General features: G+C 43.7%; 1 protein-coding gene across 1 annotated transcript in view; it reads right to left on the bottom strand.

Annotated features, from left to right (window-relative positions):
- Nucleotides 1-6,658: 6,658 nt before the first annotated feature.
- The window catches only part of ELL (elongation factor for RNA polymerase II), a 65,293-nt gene continuing 51,098 nt past the window's right edge, over nucleotides 6,659-20,853 (bottom strand). Inside the window, exons 7-12 of the mRNA XM_081937071.1 lie at nucleotides 20,324-20,420; nucleotides 18,326-18,788; nucleotides 14,850-14,916; nucleotides 12,075-12,246; nucleotides 11,822-11,866; nucleotides 6,659-9,561 (exon numbers count right to left, since the gene is read on the bottom strand). Coding sequence (XP_081793197.1) covers nucleotides 9,445-9,561; nucleotides 11,822-11,866; nucleotides 12,075-12,246; nucleotides 14,850-14,916; nucleotides 18,326-18,788; nucleotides 20,324-20,420 — 961 coding nt within the window. The 3' untranslated portion in view covers nucleotides 6,659-9,444. The remainder of the gene's footprint in view (nucleotides 9,562-11,821; nucleotides 11,867-12,074; nucleotides 12,247-14,849; nucleotides 14,917-18,325; nucleotides 18,789-20,323; nucleotides 20,421-20,853) is intronic.

The following is a 20,853-nucleotide window of genomic DNA, read 5'->3' as shown; positions in this document are numbered from 1 at the left end:
CACATTATATTGCTGAAAAGTGATGCAGATGTTGCAAGATTGCGATTCCTCCCGATATATTTCTTCATTGCACTGTAGCTTACGGGTCCTTGGTGCTCTCTGAGCTTGGCAGTTTTCCTGCAGATGTTTCATTACCAAACTGGGTAACGTCATCAGTTCACTGGTGATATTACCTAGTTTGATAATGAAATTTCTATAAAGGCCAATCCTGAGCTACAAATATTCTCTTCTCTGGTACACTATAGCCCAGGGGTGTCAAACTCGTGTCATCACGGTGTCGTCACATGACGTATTGTGACTCCCCCCCTTTGTTCTGATCTAGGCTTCCTGAGACAGTAAAAATCCCATGCTTAGCCCCCAAAACCCTCTTTTTATTTCAATGGCTGTGAATTATATTGATAGTTTGTACAGAGTCTGACATAAGTATGCCAAAGTCTTTCGGGATAAGGATGATAAGCACCCACCTTTATCTCCTTTGAAACGCTGCCAAAGACCTAATTGCCTATTAGCTTTGCAAGGCCACACGGAGCACAGAGTCAAAACGGAGCTGCAGAGTTTAAACCGACCAGAACGAACAAAGTTGCTTCTTGCAAAGGCTCACGTGCCTTTGCTCCTCCTTTATGTCTTATGGTTCCCCCTGTTCCTCTGCCTTGCTGATGTCCGACTGTGGAGGCTCCAGAGGCAGCACATAACTCCCAGATGGCCCTGGCCCCCTCTCTGCCTCATCCGAGCCTTCCCCAGACTCCAGGACTGGCCCATGTACCTCCCCAACCTCCTCTCTGTCCGACTCTGCTGCCAGCTCCGCAGGCCGCCGGTGGACCACAACACCCATTGCTAAACCAGGCTTGGATGTGGCCAGCACGTGACTCATCCAGCCCGTGGGCTGCGAGTTTGACACCCCCACTATAGTCTCTCCCATTCCTCAGTCTAAGTATCTGTTGATCACCCGTAACAAATGGAAAGGCAAGAAGCAAATTCCTTTGCTATGAACATTTTACCAGCATTTGGGGGGGGGGGTCCTTTGCAAGAAAAAAAAATCCTAAAACCATTTGTTTTTCAAGGGGAAATTCTACTAGAAAATTCAGCAAGGCAGAATGTTGTAGTTTCAGATGAGTAGGATGTCTGTCTGTCTGTTCTGAATGAATATCTCTTTGCTGTCTCTGAGAAATCTTGAACAGAGTGAAGAACCAGTTGATTGGAGAGGATCAAAGATTTTACCAGATCAGCCGGTCTGACCTCAGTATATTGAAAGTTCATAAAAAACTGGGTTGCAAACATCTGGAAAATATACCAGGAGTGATCAGCAGAAATCAGCATGGATTTGTGGAGAACTAGTCTTTCTAGGTTAAATTTATCTCAGCTTTCATCAGGTAACCTTTTTAGAAGGAAATGCAGTGTCAACTTAAGCAAAACATTTGAGAAAGTACTCAATTAGCAAGGTAATTAAGTTGAGTTTGGAAGGTCAGAGTGATAGATATCTAGCTCCAAAGTTGAAACCAAAACTGCTTAACATCTTTAATCATTATTTTGAATGAAGAATGAAATGCCAACCAATTTTACAGATAATACAAAATACTCGAGATGACTAATTAATCTCCTGCAGTCTTGCTTTTTGTTTTAATAGTCATTTTAATAGTCATTTCAAAGAGACTAACAGTGAACAGCCTAATCAAGGAACCATCAAGAATACTCCCACTAACACTGACAAGACAAGCCACTAATTATAGCCACAGCATATAATTAGAGAGCAAATCTCATTACTAGCACTGATAATGTTACCTAGTTTGGTAATGAAATGCCTGCAAAAAAGCAACCAACTTCAGAGGATGCCAAAGACTCCTTGTTTCTAATTGTTGCTAGTTGTATGCTATCCAGAGTCACTTTTAGTGAGATGGGCAGCTGTATAAATTTGCTAAATAAAAAACACTTCAGCAAACAGGCTAAAATTAAAATGTTGATAGGGTAGAGGAGGGGGGTGAAAGATCCCTCCTAATGCAGTTGGCCCCAACCTTGCTAGCCTTAGACTCTAAAGTGGGGGTCCTCAAACTACGGCCCGTGGGCTGGATATGGCCTGCCAAAGCCATTAATCTGGCTCATGCAGGACCACGAGGATGCCCCATCCACATCGCCCCATCTACACGCCAGCCCCCCCATCTTCTGGAGGCCGGGGAGGCCAAAAATGGGCCTGTTTTTTTTTTTTTTTTTTGAGAGAGGGAGAGATAAGTCCCTCACACACACACCAAGGCAGCCGCATCCCTTCACTAACCTGCTTTCCACCCCAGGAGCAAAACAAATTAACCTAAAGTTTAATTTGTGTGTATTGTTTGAATGCTAAGTTGGCCATGCCCAGCCAGTCACATGGCCACCTATCCATGCCATCACATAACCACCTAGCCACGCCCACCTAGTCACATGACCACCTAGCCACGCCCACCCACTCAAATGACCACCTAGTCACACCCACCCAGTCACATGACCACCTAGCCACGCCCAACCACTCGAATGACCACCTAGTCACACCCACCCAGTCACATGGCCACCTAGCCATGCCCACCCAGTCACATGACCACCTAGCCATGCCGTCACATAACCACCTAGCCACGCCCACCTAGTCACATGACCACCTAGCCACGCCCACCCACTCGAATGACCACCTAGTCACACCCACCCAGTCACATGACCACCTAGCCATGCCCAGCCAGTCACATGGCCACCTATCCATGCCGTCACATAACCACCTAACCACGCCCACCTTGTCACATGACCACCTAGCCACGCCCACCCACTCTGACGACCACCTAGTCACACCCACCCAGTCACATGACCACCTAGCCAAGCCCAGCCAGTTACACGCCTACCCAATTGGATGACCACCTAGCCACGCCCAGCCAGTCACACGACCACCTAGACACGCCCACCCAGTCGGATTACCACCTAGACACGCCCACCGAGTCACATGACCACCTAGCCGTACCCATCCTGTCACATGCCCACCTAGCCATGCCCACCTAGTCGGACGACCACTTAGCCACACCCACCCAGTTGGCCTGCCCCCCCCAACAGTTTGGGGGACCATATATTGGTCCCGTTTAAAAAGTTTTAGGACTCCTGCTCGAAAGACTACCCTTAGGAATAGATTGTCGGGTAGTCCTTGACCTGAGCCCAGAGTTACAGTCGCAAGTCATGCTGGTAATTAAATGGGTCTCCACATGACACCTGATTTTAGATTTTTTTGCAGTAGTCATTAAGGAAATGCCATGGTCATTAAACAAACCCATGGCTTAACAATGGGCCTTTTTTTGCTGGAAACCAAAAGCAAGTACCCGTTTTCCAGCAGAAAAAGTTGGAAATCATGGTCAAGTGATTACAAGACATTTTAAAAGGTCATAAATGTGGTTGCTGAGCATCCAAAATGGGATCACAGGACTATGGGGCCATTGGGACATTTGAGTCCGGGTCATAAATCCATTTGTTGTATTGTAACTTCAAACAAGAGGGACGCGGTGGCTAAGATGCTGAGCTTGTCGATCAGAAGGTCAGCAGTTAGGGGGTTCGAATCCTTAGTGCTGCATAATGGAGTGAGTTCCCATTACTTGTCCCAGCTTCTGCCAACCTAGCAGTTCAAAAGCATATAAAATGCAAGTAGAAAAATAGGAACCCCCTTTGGTGGGAAGGTAAGTGTTCCGTGCACTTTCGGCGTTTAGTCATGCTGGCCACATGACCACAGAGACATCTTTGGACAGCACTGGCTTTTTGGCTTTGAAATGGAGATGAGCACCGCCCCCTAGAGTTGGGAACGACTAGCACATATATTTACCTTTTACCTAACTTCAAACAGTCATTAAATAAAGAAATTGTTAAGGATGGATTACCTATTTCTGTGATCACTAGGGGTCAAAAACAACTTGATGTATAATCAATCAATTAAAAATTGGTGTTTGCCCTTGTATTAGGCCAGAGTGACAGGTGAGCTCATCCTTGGAGGTGGAATATATGTTTGACGGGCACCTACTTATGCTGTGGTTACATCAGTTTTGCTTTGATTCCTATCGATATCCTTGGTTTCCATTGTTATTTTGATTACACAGATGTGGCTCGGAGTTGCAATCACATGCATTTTGGGCAGTCATTTAAATCTTCTAACTTACTGGTGGAAATGCAGTCACGATAAATGCAAAGCACTTCATTTAAGGGAAACTTTTCTTTGGATGGATAAAATAGAAGACCTTCTGAATTGATCTGAACAGGTCTGAAAAGAATATCCAGATTCTTGATTGCAAGCCGAATGGGTTCAGATGTGTCCTTAAAAGAAGCCTGATGTCCCAACCATAAAAAGGAGAAGCTCCACTTTATTCTGGATTGGCTAAACCCTGAGGACAGGACTGTGCTCATCCACAAACTTTGAGGGAGCCCCCATGTGAAAAAGGCAACCAGAAATTAGGTTTTAAAAGGGAGAGGAAACGGAGTTTTGCCTTGAGGAAAAACATGACTAAAGGGGAAAATAAAATTGCAGTTTACAAGTGGAGGTCCCACAGAATAAATCCACAGCATGTTCACCAAATGCAAGGGGGTATATTAATTTAATTAATTGGTAAGCATTCAGAAGGTGGAAATAATGGTCTTAAATTACAGGAATAAAAGATACCAGTTGGGAAAAACAACACTTTTAATAGTTGTTAAGAGGAACTAGTTAAGTCAAGGGGTTCTAAACTATTCTTGGGTTTTGGAGTGCTCAAGCAGTGGGTACATCCCAATGTGATATTTTGAATGGGATGAACAGAGCAGAGATAAACAAAGCATGAATATTTGCTTTGATTCTCCATTTCAAGGCAACTGACCTGGCATTTTCTGGTCTAATGTGAATACTGAAGCAGTATTTATCCTGGGAGCCCATGCTTCTCCAAATTTTGTAGAACTGCTTTAAATCTGAATGTACCTACCAAGATGTATTTTAAAAGGTGAATTTCAGGATGGTTAGCAATCACATTTGTGGCATGGCATAGTGAAAATGCATGGACATTTTTTTGCCCATTAAAAGAAACCACAATTGAGTGCCGATATTATGTTGCTGAGAAATTTGCTAAGGGAGTTTTGCACCGTTTTACGACTTTTCTTGCCACATTTGTTAAGTGAATCCTTGAGTTAGTAGTCGGGGACTACCTGTAATTGTTGCAGCAAGTTGAGATAAGTGTTGAAATTAGCATCACCATTGGGACCAGAGTTTCTGTTGATAAGCAAAGTGGTGGTGAAGGGAGTCATGCCTGATTTTACGACCTTTCTTACTGTGGCTGTTAAGCGCATTATTGCAAGTCGCTAAGTGAATCATGTAGTTGTTAAGCAAATCCAGCTTCCCCCATTGACTATTCCTTGGAAGCCAACTGGGAAAGGTGGATCACATGACTTCAAGTTGCTGCAATCATCATACAGGCCAATTGCCAAGCCCCCAAATTTTGGCCATGTGATTACAAGCAGTCCTCGACTTATGGCCATAATTGAGCCCAAAATTTCTGTGGTTGAGTGAGACATTTGTTAATCTACAACTAAATGAACTGTTGTTAAGTCCAAGACTACCAGTATAAGGGAGATGTGGCAAGTCACTGAGTACCAGGGTGGCATAGTTATTTTCCCCCGTGTTATAACTTTGAAATTAGAAAAATGTATGGTTTTAAGTCGAGGACTACCTCTATGCTAAGTTGCCATTAGGTGTTATGTTACTCTTTTGATTTAAAAAAATAAATACCTCAGATTTTTCTAAAAGTAGTGAAGAAAAGGCAAAAATTCCATTTCTGACAAGAATGCTGGTTGAATGTGTCAGTCATTCTCTTGTTGGCCCCAATCTATTCCTAACAGTTGTGAGGCAGGAAACGTGGAAAGAGTCCATCTACACCAGGGATAGTCAACATTTTTATACCTACCGCCCACTTTTGTTATCTCTGTTAGTAGTAAAATTTTCTAACCGCCCACCGGTTCCACAGTAATGGTGATTTATAAAGTAGGGAAGTAACTTTACTTTATAAAATTTATAAAGCAGTTACAGCAAACCCCTACCGCCCACCATGAAAGCTGGAACGCCCACTAGTGGGCGGTAGGGACCAGGTTGACTACCACTGATCTACACCAAGGGCCTCCAACCTTGGCAACTTTTAAGACTTGTGGACTTCAACTCCCAGAATTCCTCAGCCAGTGCTGGCTGAGGAATTCTGGGAGTTGAAGTCCACAAGTCTTAAAAGTTGCCAAGGTTGGAGGCCCCTGATCTACATAACATGGACCTCTTTAATGTAGGCGGGATAGATCTCTACTCACCATATTCATTTCTAGGTCCCCTCAGATCACAGAAATCCCCAAGCCAGAGATTCTCTCAAAACTCACATTCAGCACTTTGAAACGGTCACAATGCCTGGAACACTGAGACACAAGATGTCAAAAAAAGCCTGCATGCATTTCCAATACAAGGATTTTATTATGTGCTGCGAAAATAATAAAAATCAGTATTCAGCTTTGTATTTTATTTCTCCCTCTGGGTGCATGAATCTGTTCCCACCACCGTTTTTTCTCTCCAAAAGATTAAAAAAAAAAAGACGACCGAAATGCCATTTTAAACAGTATCATTTTGGCAACGTGAAAAAAACTGTTGTTTTTTAATTCTTTTGTAAACAGCTTAATGGCTCAAAGTGTCTTTTTATTTGTCATTGTACAAGTATTACAAAAACACGTTATGAATAAATTAAATCATATTCAAATAGGCTCGAGAGGAGGGGTTTTGTACAAAGTTCCCCCTCCCCCTGCAGAAATATTTGCCTGGAGCTTTATAAACTGCTAAAATGGAAATAAAGCAGATGACATACCTTTAAAATAATAAAAAAAAAAACTATGCTCGTTTAAACAGTCTCAGAATGAAACAGCAAAGCAGAAACCTCACAGTACTTTCCCTCTTTTGGATAGTCATTAAATATCTGTTCCAAATTCTAGAAAGTTCCAGAATATATATTTTATTTTATTTATAAACACACACTTGTGTAATGTACACAATACATCTTTGTATCCAACTCTGATTTGCAAAAATATTATATTGAGCAGATTATTCATATAAAGAACCGAGATCCCTCTCTTTTAATAATGTCCCTCCAAAAATATTTGTCCCCCACCCTCCCTCCTCTGCAAGATCCCCCCCCCAAAAAAGATTAAAGAGAGAACAGTCAACTTACAGCCCTTCCGTTTCACACCGTTCCTTATTTAAGGGAATTGAGATTGTGTTTTGCCCTATGCCCCCCACCTCCATTAAGAGCTTTCAAGGAAATTAGGAAACAGACCCAAATGCTCTTTTTGGGTCATAAACCGGATTCCCTTGTTAATGTTTCTATGGTGCTTTCTCAATGATGGCCCAGACCTAGAATGGTTAAGGCTTGGATTTAGGATTGTCAGAAGTTGCAAATGCCGATGAATGGGAAGACAGACAAGAAGTCTCAGTCCTGTATAGGATACAAATACTGCAGCTCCTCTCCCGCCATGGCCAATGCCTCATAAACTGATCAGCATTGTTTCACAGGAAATGGCACCTCATGACAACACACAAATTGCCAGCTGAAACCGCCCCCCCCCCCCCTGTAAGTCACAACTGCAAAAATTAAGAGTGGGATGTGAAGTCTTAACGCTCTTATAACAGGAGTATTTGACTTCGGTTTCGGGCGAGGTACCACTGGCGTTTGGGAAAGTCCTCGGAAGCTAAAATGCTTGTATTTCAATCTAACCCAAGAAGTGCAGCGGAAGAAAATGAATGCGAATGCCTGAGTAATATGCCTAGACCTGGGTTCATCCAATCCCATCTCCTCCGTTACTGTCATGTCTAGTATCTCTGCTTTGAAAATAATCTCTTCTCCATACTCAGAGTGGACAGCACAAGAAATGTATTTCTGTTTACAAACAAGCAGAAGATAAGAGAGCTCCCAATCTTATCCTAAGCCAGCCTTATCTTAAGTGTTTGGCAAATAACCCTCCTGTCTCTGCCCGACCATACCGCAAAAATTGTCAAGAGCGAAAAACTGCAAACAAAAACTGCTTTTTAAAATCCTGGGTGATTTAACTCGAGTGAAAAGATCAAGAGGAAGAGCGGCAACCTCAGGCCGGACACCATTTCTATCTTGGGAGGAGGGGGGGAAGCAAGGAAAACATTTTGAATTAAAAACACTTTTGCTCCATCTATTCTGGGGAACGGCCCTGTCACAAGGTCAAAACATCTGTCTCAAACTTGAATTGAGAGATGCTTTGAATTCAAAACTCTTACCAGGAGGGTCAGGACAATTCAAAGCCAAAATGTTTCTTCATACCTTCCCCACTTTTAATTCCAGCAGATGTAGAAGAGGAAAATCACACAGACAAAAATTAGAAAGTGGGGGTGGGGGAGAGAAAGGGGGCAGAGGCAGAATTGTGCTTTTTAATCCTCTGCCTGAACTCTTGGGTCTTTGGGGGGGGGGCAGGCAAACGAGCCAAACAGAGAAAGAAAAACAAATTGGATATTCTTCAGAAACAAAGCATCCTCTCTAGGGGGACCTTTGATTTTGTGCTGTTCCCTTTGGAGAAGTTCAGTTTAAAAAATGGGAGCTCACCCACATTTTGCCGTGCCCCCCCTCCCCCCCCAATATAAGGGGAGGGTTAAAGGTCCCACCAAATAAGACCACAGAAAGGTCTGAGGTTCATTCCCAGTGAAACAAGACTCTTCATCTTGACCACAGAAACGGGATCCTCATTCTTAAAACCCCCCTCTTTTAAAATGAATGCCTACATACAGATTCTGTCTGGGCAGTCGGAAATTCATGAAACTAAGCTGCTGTATGGAGAAGGCAGGAAAGTTGAACAAACCTCTCTGACAATGGCCAGCCATGCTAGGGTCATTAAAGCAGCATCTGGCTCCTGATCGGCTCACTAAATCCTGGCCAGGAAGGAAAGCGGGGAGATTGCAGAAATACAAACAAGAAAGCAGTGAGTTATGCAAGAATTTAATGGAGAGTGGACAGACAGGTTTGTATATGGAGTTGTTCCCTCCCACCCCAGGAACATGAGCTTTTCCCCCTCCAGCTGGTAGAATTTGCAACAGAGCTCAGACAATCCTTGGTTTCCGACTCTAAAACTGAACCTGCATTGGAAGGTGTATGGGGAGAATAAGAACAGTCGATTTTTAGGGAGGAAGGTTCATTTGCTGGCATCTAAGAATAAGCAAACTTTCCTTTCTTTAACTGGGTTTTTTTTTAATATCTGGGAAGAGACAGAGTTTAAAATGCTGAGATTAAGCCACATTGGTTCCTGGGTGTGTACAGTACAGTGATGGACTTCTGACGGGGATTAAATCCTGGAGTCGCTGAGCCCAGGAAGCTGAGGGTGACTTTTCCCTCACTGTGGGACTTGTTCACAGGTTGACGTCCATCTGGGTGTCTCATTCAGCCCCCAGGCTCAGTGCCAAGACTGAAACTGCTGTTGGTCGTATTCAGCTATGAGTTTTTTGATGTGGGCCAGTTTGTTGTGGAGATATTCACAGCGGTTCTTTTCCTGACTGTAATTTGGATTAGTCTGCAAGGGAGAAAAAAAAAGAAAGAGAACAAGGTTGACTATAGTAAGGGAAGTTGGTTTAGTGCAGCGATGGAGAACCTTTTTTGGCTCGCGTGCCACAATTGGGGGGAGCGCAGGGGGGGCGTGTGTGGGCGTGCCACACCCATAATGCAACGCGCGACCCCCCTAGTGCGCATGCGCACACAACGCGCGGCCCCCATTTTACATGCTTTTTTTGCCCTCCCCAGGCTCCTGAGGCTTTATAGGAGCCTGGGAAGGGCGAAAAGAGCCTCCCCCATTCCCCCGGAGGCCCTCCGGAGGCTTCAGGGACCGTCCGGAGGCTTCCCTGAAGCCTTTGGAACGCTTAAAACCACTCTCCAAGCAAACAGGAAGTGACTTCCGGTTTGCTCGGAGAGTCGTTTTAAGCGTGTAAGTGTGAGGCGCTGCCCTGTCAGCTGGCCAGCCATGCGTGCTGGCCAGCTGACAGGGCAGCGCCTTGCGTGCCCTGACAAATGGCTCCGTGTGCCACTTGTGGCACGCGTGCCATAGGTTTGCCATCACTGGTCTAGTGGTTAAGGCACCAGGTTAGAAACCAGGAGGCTGCGAGTTCTAGTCCTGTCTTAGGCATGAAAGCCGGTTGGGTGACTTTGGGCAACTTTCCTTCTCAGCTCATCCTACTCCATTGGCTTATTGGAGGAAGAAACAATACTATGTATGTGCGTCACCTTGAGTTATAGATACTCAACTTATGACGGTAATGGAGTCTGCCCACCCTGATCATTAAGTCATGATGATCATGAATCGATCACATGTACAACCCCCCCTTTATAATCCTTTTTTTATGGTGGCCACTAAGCAAACCCCCAGTCCTTAAGCAAACCATTGGTTCGGTATGGGTGCGGTTTTGCAGAAAACAAAAAGTGCCATTATTTAACGAGGCCCTCATAAAATGGAATCACGGGACTGTGGAACTGCTGCAAATGGTCGTAAATGTGACCCTGTTGCTAAGCGCCCGAAGTTCAGCCACGTGAACATGGCCCCCTCCCGACCTTTGGAACTTTCAATGGGGTCCTAAGCAGCCCCAAGATAAGCCTGTCGTAACTTCAAAGGGTTGCTAAGTGACCAGTGATAGGTAAATCAAGATGACCTGCATGTATCAAAATAATAAAGTCCTCAACGTAACACCACAATAAAGGCAGGATTAAAAAAAAATAGAGGTAGTAGTGCCTTCAGTTAGGATAAAAATACCAGGCAAATAACTGCCTGTCCAACTTCAGTTAAGAGTTCTAGATAAGAAAACAGAAGGAAGGAAGAAAGGAAAGTGAGCAGATGTTGACATCTGATAGCAAAAAAAAAAAAAAAAAAAAAAAAAAGACTGCCTCTGGCTTGTTTCTATTGTCCGACAGACTTCAATTTTGCAACAGGCAATGCTTACTGTGAGTTAAATCATCGTATTTAATAAACTAGTAGTTTATTGGACAGCTGCAAAATACATTTGGTAGACTGTCAAATACAAATAAAAGGCAGAAGATATTTGGGGTTCTGTTTCATTCATTCTACCCCACCTATAGTTTTTTTAAAAATGGCTTTTAAAAAAGGGTTTTCAAATTTTAAAATTAGCCATTATGGGAGATAGCTACTGCCAGGCACCTTTTCCTTAGTAAAGGTAAAGGTTCCCCTCGCACATATCTGCTAGTCATTCCCAACTCTAAAGGGCGATGCTCATCTCCGTTTCAAAGCCAAAGAGGCAGCGCTGTCCAAAGACATCTCCGTGGTCATGTGGCCGGTATAACTCAATGCCGAAAGTGCACGGAATGCTGTTTCCTTCCCACCAAAGGTGGTTCCTATTTTTCTACTTGCATTTTACATGCTTTCGAACTGCTAGTTGACAGAAGCTGGGACAAGTAATGGGAGCTCACTTCCTTATGCGGCACTAGGGATTCGAACCGCCGACCTTTCTGATCGACAAGCTGAGCATCTTAGCCACTGCATCCCCTTTTTCTTACAGCCTGTCTAACTGAAGCCTTTTTTAACCTGGTGCTTTAACCCCAGATGTGCTGGAGAACAAGATCCAGGAATCAAATGGCCCTGGCACCGGAGGGGCCTGCAATCGTGCAAGGAATCAAGTAGAGGAAGGCCAGTTTAATCCCTGTTTTCTTCAGCCAAGCTGCTTCTTAATCAAGCCAAGGTTTTCTCAAGTGAGAAAATTAGGGTTTTTCATATCTCTGTTCCTCTCTATCTCAAAAGCATTTGATTATGAGCAAGAAACTCAGTGACTCACCTTTTTAATTTTTCGGTATTCTTGCAAGATCTGATCATGGATAATCTGCAAAAGAATGACACATGCCACGCATTACGATTGTTTTCAAAACCTTTCCTGCAGATTTCCTTCTGCAAAGGCAATCTGTGGGTTGAAGAGGCTGCTGTCGCTTACAGCCAAGATACTTTAGTTTCCTCTCTATCTTCTTCAACTGCCCAGAGAGGCCAGCTGCTGAAGTTGCAGGCCCAAGCCAGCCCCCCCTTAAGCTCCCCACCTTGTATTCTTCCGAGCCCTGAGAAAGCTGCTTTAGTTCTGAATCCAGCTGCATGAACCGCCGGGTTATCCGCTCAATACGAGCATGCAGGTCACGATACTCGCCGTACTCCGCGTTGAAATCATTCTTGTAGCTCTGACGTTGCTCCGAGGAAGAGATGGCACCGTATTTTCTGGAGCAGCGATAAGAGTGAAAAATGAAAGAATCCCAAAGGAAACAATTACAGGTTAGTCCCTCAAGTGACGACTATAATGGAGAATGCCCATGAGGGTTGTAAAGTAAGTCACGATCGTCGTAAATGGGATCAGTCATGAGAGAACCGGATCTTAGGACTTTTTGTGGTGGTTAAATGAATGTGGTGATTGTACAACAAACCAGTTTCTATGGGCACAGTTTTGTCAAAAACCTGAACTGAGTGCCATAAAATACAGTCATGTGACTGCAGGATGGTGCAAGCGACCATAGAAATGGCTGGAACTGGGTTATATCTTCCCTTTTTCAGGTAGGTTGTAGCTTTAAACTGTCACTAAATGAAGGGTTACATGCAGTGGTGGGATTCAGCCGGTTCGGAAGAACTGGTTGTTAAATTGCTGACTGGCCCCACCCCTTCCTGCCCCGCCCCTTCCAGAAGTCCCCGCACGTCCCATTTTGGCTCCCAGGTAAGTGCAGGGAAGCCTACTAGGTCCAAAACGGGGCACGGGGGAGTGTGGAGCAGCCCCCTCACGGCCCATTTTTGCTCCCAGGTGGTGCAGGAGGCCGAGTGCTGCCTGTCACATCTTGACCACGTCCACACCCACCCAGCCGGTCATTAGAGCAGAGAACCAGTTGTCAAATTATTTGAATCACATCACTGGTTATATCTCAAGGACTACCAGTCGGTAGCATTTGCATTTCACCTTCTTTTATAAGCTTAAGCCAGGGGTGTCCAAACTTGAGAACTTTAAGACTTGTGGACTTCAATTACCAGAATTCCCCAGCCAGCATGGCTGGCTGGGGAATTCTGGGAGTTGAAGTCCACAAGTCTTAAAGTTCTCAAGTTTGGACACCCCTGGCCTAAGCCTTCCACACCCAGGGTAATGGATGACCATTATTGATAGTGCCCTTCCTCAGCCTGATACTTTCCTACAGGTCTCCAACCGTGGAGACTTGTGGACTTCAACTCCCAGAACTTTTAAGACTTGTGGACTTCAACTCCCAGAATTCAAAGCAAAGCTGGCTGAGGGAACTCTGGTAGTTGGAAGTCTACAAGCCTTAAAAGTTGCCAAGGTTGGAGACCCCTGTCCCAGAGTACTTGGTTTATGGAACAATGCAGCCCATCCAGAGCTTCATGGTGAGGATGGCTGGTATGACATTAGGCCCAAAAGAACAATGAAAATAATTTCTCAAAGGATAAGGAACGACTAATGACTGGAAGAACTTGACAGAAAATATTACGCTATTGTTAGCCAAACAGATGGTGCAGCTGCATTCAGGTGAGTAATATTTGAGGATTAACCAACAAGATGATTGTTGAAGACAAACAAAAGGAAGGATAGCAATTCTCCACCTAATACAGGGGTGTCCAAACTTGGGAACTTTAAGACTTGTGGACTTCAACTCCCAGAATTCCCCAGCCAGCCATACTGGCTGGGGAATTCTGGGAGTTGAAGTCCACAAATCTTAAAGTTCCCAAGTTTGGACACCCCTGACCTAATACCATCTGCACATAATATTTGCTGCTAGGCTGGCGGCTATTAAAAGAACAGTTTAAATAAATATAATGAAAATGTACAGCAAAGTAGGTTGATCAATGGCAACTGTTGACCAGGGCCAAAGAGAGCCAGTTTGGGTTAATGGTTAAGGCACCAGGGCTTGAAAGCAAGAGACTGTGAGTTCAAGTCCCACCTTAGGCATGAAAGCCAGCTGAGTGACTTTGGGCCAGTCGCCCTCTCTTAGCCCAACCCACCTAACAGAGTTGTTGCTGTGGGGAAAATAGAGGAGGAGCGTGTGCAGGATATATTTGCCCCTTTGAGTTATTCGTCAAAATATTAAAGGTGGGATATAGACAAACAAATAAATAAAAAGTAAACTAGCCACAAACAATGACCAATAAAACACCCATCTATCTATTGCTGGTACATTGGGGCTAGCTCCTTTATGAAGGAAAACCCTAAACCAAATTTTGTTGTCTATACAAGAAATCCCCAACTTACAACTGAAATTAAACCAGATTGTCTCCTGCTTAGCAAGAAGGTTGTTAAGTGAGTTGTGCCCAATTTTATAACTTTCCCCCCCCCCCCCAAGGCTGTTAAGAAAATCACTGTTGTTAAGTCAACCCTGCAGCTGTTAAGTGCGTCTGGCTTCTTCCTTCACTAACTCTGCTTGTGGGAAGCTGTCTGTGAAGGTTGCAAATGGTGATTACACGACTTGGGACGCTGCAAGTTGTAAATACGGTACATGACAGTTGCCAAGCACCTGAATTTTGATCACGTGACCGCGAGGGACTCTGAAACGCTTGTGCGCAATGACTGGTCCATGAAGTAACTGCAAAGGTTGTGAGCTATAAGCCACTTTTTAAAGTGCCATTGCAACTTCCAATGGTTGCTAAACGGACTATTTTAAGTCAAAGACTTCCTTCCCCCTGCTTCAATAATCATTGGAAGAGATATTTCTGAAATTGTTCAAGCACGGCAGCTCATGGCTTATGATGAAAGCAGCCCTATCTTTTTTTTTCCAGGTCTCTCTCTGCATGCTGAAAAATACTTTTGCTGCTTACGAGGGTCCTTCCACACTTACAGCAAGTAGTCTGGACTGCCTGAAGTAGAAGATGGAACACTGGAGCTGTTGCATGTCCTGTTTAAACCTGGAAAAAAGAGGAAGGAAGGAAGGAAGGAAGGAAGGGAGTCACGGGGCCGTTAACATTCTCAGACCAATGCTCTAAAAATCACCCTCAAAAGCTTTAAAACGGCTTCCCAAGGTTTAAGGACAGGGTGTGTGCAAATTTGACAGAAATTCATTAAGACTGGGATTCTAACCCTAATCCTAAAATAATACCCCTTGAAAAAAATACTGCTAATAATTGTAAATAAATGTGGATAAAAATGTTTGTGGATCAACAGGAAGTCTCTGTTCGTGCAAGGGTGAGAATTTGAAAAAAGAGAGCTCAGGATGTCTAGCAAGTGGGCTGCCAGACTGGGTAGGGCTACTTTTGAATGCCATTCGGTGATTATTCAGGGATGTTGTGAAAATAATTCAGATACTCACAACTCATTAAAAAAAAGGGGAAGTTTAGTATAAGTACTGCCTTGAATGGGGGTGTCTAACTTTGGCAACTTTAAGACCCGTGGACTTCAATTCCCAGAATTTGGCTCAAGGATTCTAGGAGTTGAAGTCCACAAGTCTTAAAGTTGCCAAGGTTGGACACTCCTGACCTACTAATTCCATTTTTAGTTCAGACATGGAAATAATAATAATAATAATAATAATAATAATAATAATAATAATAATAATAATAATAATAATAATAATAATAATAATAAAAAATAATGATCAGAAAGGCTGATCACGACTCCAGGCAGTAGTTTACAATAGTTTAAGATAGCAAGGGATTAACATTATTCCATTTGTTCCTGGAGCACAAGATATCCTAGTTTTTATCACATTTGCTAGAATAACTCAGCAGTAACGGCTATCCCTGGAGGAATCAGAAGCTGTTATGAAGCCCCGGATTCAAATAGATATGCCATTCCAGCATAAAGCAACTTCATAATATTAAAATTAAACATAAAAACTAGTAGTTAAGACTATTTATAATGCTGTTTGTCTCTTGTGGATCCAAAGTGAGAGGTTGGTCCATAAAAACATGGTCACTTTTAGGAATAAAATTGGAGATTTAACACTGAAAGGTAACCTGGTTATAGACTGTAAGGTAAAGGTAAAGATTCCCCTTGCACATATGTGCTAGTTGTTCCCGGCTCTAGGGGGCGGTGCTCATCTCCGTTTCAAAGCTGAAGAGTCAGCACTGTCCAAAGACATCTACGTGGTCATGTGGCCGGCATGACTATACACCAAAGGGGCAAGGAATGCTGTTACCAAAGGTGATCCCTATTTTTCTACTTGCATTTTTTACGTGCTTTTGAACTGCTAGGTTGGCAGACGCTGGGATAAGTAAGGGAGCTCACTCTGTTATGTGGCGCTAGGGATTTGAACCACCAAACTGCCAACCTTTCTGATCAACAAGCTCAGTGTCTTAGCTATTGGGCCACCACATCCCATTATAGACTGTCAAGGAGAGAAGCAACTTAGAACTGAGAAGAAATTTCCAGACAGTTAGAACAATTAATCAGTGGAACAGCTTGCCTCCAGAAGTTGTGAATGCCCCAACACTGGAAGTCTTTAAGAAGATGTTGGATAGCCATTTGTCTGAAGTGGTATAGGGTTTCCTGCCTAGGCAGGGGGTTGGACTAGAAGACCTCCAAGGTCCCTTCCAACTCTACTATTGTATTGTATTGCATAAAAGGCCAAGATTACTCCATGCTACAGCAATGGATATCCATATCCTGGATATTTTTTAAAATAAAAAAAGGAACAAGTTTTCTATTCCACCTGAGAATAGAAACTATTGTGAAATTGTTAAAGGAGACTTTTCCACAGGATTTTCAACAACTCTCTGCTTACTCACCTAACGAGCCTGTTCAGATTAGGTAAGAAATGAAACCCACCCTGGGGGACTTTTATGGGGTCCCTTAACGAACTTGATCAAATTGAAGAAGCTACTTGCATAAGCAGCGAAATATTTCAAATGGAAAAAAAGAAAAGAAGTCCAGTTACCGTGATTCAACTTCCAGACAATTCTATCTAGAGCAGGGGTCACCAACCTTGGCCATTTTAAGACGTGGACTTCAACTCCTAGAGTTCCTAAAGTCCACAAGTTTTAAAATGGCCAAGGTTGGTGACCCCTGATATGGAGGACTGAGAATCTTCCTCAACATCAGGATTCAAACCTTTTCCCCTTCCTTATTATTATTATTTTTTTGCGGCACTCACAGTTCGAAAACAATATCCACTCAACTTGAGTGTTTGTCCATTTTGCAACTTTGAGATTGCTTCACAGTAAAAAGGAAGAAAGCTGCTCCAGTTGCTTAGCGGGATGTAAAAGAGAACCTGGATTGCAACTTCTCATTTCTCAGGCTATCAAAAAGGATGATTCTGGAGGGTCAAAATGCTTATACTGAGAAAGTAGAGCCATCCTCAGCCTGCTGTGTGCTGGATTTTTAAGCCAAACACCAACGAAGTGAAACAGCTCATATGGCAGCAGAACTAACATAACCAATCACAAATCCCTATTCTGTATGTAGCCTACAAACCACTTTCTGATTGGCCAGTCAACTGATTTATCTCCCTTTGTCTCTCATCTCTACAGGTTTGCAGGAGCTTTTCAATGTCTAGAGAAGCATATTTCCCACTAGCTGTTCCTTTTATTTGGGGTACCATGGACTGAATTTGGAGTGCTTTATACTCAAACCAAGATCGCTGCCACTCAGCAATTATTTTTTTATGAGCCAATACTCCCCATCTTTCCCCTCTGTATATTTGCTTAGGGTCAAACTGTAGATACCCTGGTATTGTGTATTGTGTATCTATATTGTTTGGACATCCTGCCTTAAGCTAAACATGTCTTTTCCTGCCTTAAGCTAAACATGTCTTTTCCAGCTGTGCAAAGGGATTGCACAGCTGCTGCCTGATCACAGAGGAAGATGTAGCTGTTTTCAAGAGCTGTAGACAGATGCCACCAAAGCTCTCTTCCCATGTATCCTTCTCTCAGTATGTTCTAGTCATGGGTTTTGTCCCACCAAGTTTCTGTAATTCCAACTATATCATATATACCTTCATGTATAAATAGTTCAGTTCAACCTGTTTGTTCCCCAAACTTTGTGCATTTGTATATAGGCACTTGAGGTTTCGACGTCTGACTCTGGGTATGCTTCCTATGACTCCAATTTGGTATTTAAGTTTGTCTTCCTTGCCATTCCTCGCCTCATTATTTGACTTGTTTTCTAGGGGTTTTTGCTTGGAATTAGCTCCTGGAGATTGGTCGCCCTCCCCCCTCAATTTTAGTTTAAAGGCCTCCTGATAAGTGGAGCCAGTCGTTTTCCGAAAACATTCTTTCCAGTCTTTGTGAGGTGCAGCCCATGTGTTACAAAGTCCCTTGTTGCCTTTGAATCTGACACACCACCAAATCTGTCCGTTCCCTTACTGGGTCCCATCCTCACCTGCACTGTCTTGCGAGGGGCTCATTTTGGAGCCACCCTTCTTTAGTTCACAGTTTGGCTTCTCGTGGACCTGTTGCTGCTCCTCCTTCCTTTCTCGCTCCTTATGTTTCTTCTTCCTGGATTTTGAGTGTGGCGCACAATTGTGTTTGCTCATCTGGGCAGGGTCTGACCGGCTTGCTGTCCGCCTCTCGGCCGGCTCCGACATCTCAAAGTCTTTGCCGTTGTGGTTTAGATCGTTGCTGACATCGGCAAGCGGGTCATGAGGCCTGGGTAGCTCCAGAGTGGGCAAAAGAGAGCTAGAGCTGACTGAATCAGCCGCCACCATCGTGGGCAAAGAAGTCTCCTTCCCGTTGGCAGAGTTGAGTTTGCCGTTGAAAGTGGGCTGAGTCCTTTGGGCACAGTGAGAGATCCTTGGCTTTTTGTTGGCGAGGGGGTCAATAAAGTCCAGGGGCTGGGATCGCTTCTAAGGAAAGGAAATAGAAACAAGATTAGCAATCAAAACAAAAGCATGCCAGTTAAGAACTGGACTTATCTGAGAATAAAAAATATCTATTGCCACTAGGGGGCAATGCAAGGCCACTTTTGTATTCATTTTGCCTTTTACTGACTTTTCCTAACCAAAAACCAAAACCAGCTAAGTGCCAATAATATTGCTATTCTGGTGTTATGGTGCTTTCCCTCTGTTCATACATTTCTTCTGCCCAAACGTGCCTTTCTAAAGATGTCTCTCCTTTGGCATTTGGGCAAGTTTGTAACATATGGACTAGTCAGCATATACTTTTGCGTACATGTGCTTAAAGCAGGGTTTTTCAAAACTTGGGAACTTTTAAGGTCTGGGAAGGTCTGTGGACTTTGACTCCCAGAATCCTGGCTAGCTAAGGAATTCTGGGAGTTGAAGGCCATTCGTCTTAAATTTGGCATGTTTGAAAAAAAATGCTGGTTATAAATTTAAAACAGGGATGTTGAAATGGAAACAAAAACTAGAACTGAAGAAGCTCCTTGGAAGAACAGCAAAAACATTTTCAAGGGGGGTAAAAAAACCCCCAGAAATTCCAGTTGCCCTTTGGAAAGCACCTTTGGGGCAACCATGACCTGGCTGAGTGAGAATCTCCATGGACAATCAGGGATGTTGAAAGTGACGCTTTCCTAGATGAAAGTGCTCAACCCTTTAGCGAAATCCTACTAGCCTGACCACAACGACTTTCAGTGTCAGTCATGGAAACTATTCTGAGCAGGACTACTCAAGATCTCTCCAGAACCTTCCTAAAGGCTGAGACTGAGGCGGTTATTTTTTTTTAGGGGATGGGTCCTGCAAAGAAGAAGCAAGAAATCTCATGGAACATAAGAGGCAAAGCCTTTAATTCAAGTCTTGTGGTTAAAAAGGGTGGAATAGCTCGGTGGTTGAGGAAGGGGGCAGCTTTACTTCCCACCAGGAGGGAGGGGCCAATGAGTAGCTCCCTTGCAGCCTCCAGCGGGAGAGGAGCTGGAACTCACCTGCGGGCAGACAGGAATCACCAGGAGAAGCAAAGTTGCGAAGGCTTGCTTACAAGCCACCTTTTGACAGTATGGGAGCTAAGAGGAAGGCAGATATGGGGTAACAGTTGCAGCACACCAAGCCCAGCCAAGCATGGGCTCGGAAAGCCACTTTGCACAACTGAGCGAATTTTTTACTGGAATAAGGGTGTGTGTGTGTGTGTGTGTGTGTGTGTGTGTGTGTGTGTTTTAAGACAACAGCAAGGCCTCCCACCGCATTTGTCTATGCCAGGTGTGTCCAAACTTGAGAACTTTAAGACTTGTGGACTTCAACTTCCAGAATTCCCCAGCCAGCATGGCTGGCTGGGGAATTCTGGGAGTTGAAGTCCACAAGTCTTAAAGTTCCCAAGTTTGGACACCCCTGGTCTATGCACTAAGCCCTGGAATCGTCTGATCAATTTGAAAAATGTTCACCCGCCTTGTATCCTGGATCTAATATGTAAGGCGTGAGAATTTCCCACCTACCTGGGGAGGGGAGGAGGAAACGTGTGCGGAGTCCCTTGGAGGACTGGGAGCAGAATTCTCAGGGACGAAGCTGGGATTCTGTGACTGGAAGAGTTTCCTGGGAAAAGAACAGTCCAACATTGCCTCTCAAGCAAAGCATCAATGAACGAAGCCAATGAGCCAAGAGCAAAGTTAAAACATTCTGGATCCAAGTGCCAAACATCTTTTTTTAAACCTCAATTTAATGGTGGAAGTCATTTGTTACAGTATCTATCTATCTATCTATCTATCTATCTATCTATCTATCTATCTATCTATCTATCATCTATCTATCTATCTATCTATCTATCATCTATCTATCTATCTATCTATCTATCTATCTATCTATCTATCTATCTATCATCTGTCTATGTATCTATCATCTATCTATCTATCAATCTATCTATCTCTTATCTCTATCTATCTATCTATCTATCTATCTATCTATCTATCTATCTATCTATCTCTATCTATCTATCTATCTCTATCTATCTATCTATCTCTATCTATCT

This window comes from Natrix helvetica (assembly GCF_964273705.1).
Source record: "Natrix helvetica genome assembly, chromosome: 1".
NCBI classification, from domain to species: Eukaryota; Metazoa; Chordata; class Lepidosauria; order Squamata; family Natricidae; genus Natrix; species Natrix helvetica.
The sequence above is the reverse complement of the archived record's forward strand: the minus strand, read 5'-3'. Positions and strand labels throughout refer to the sequence as shown.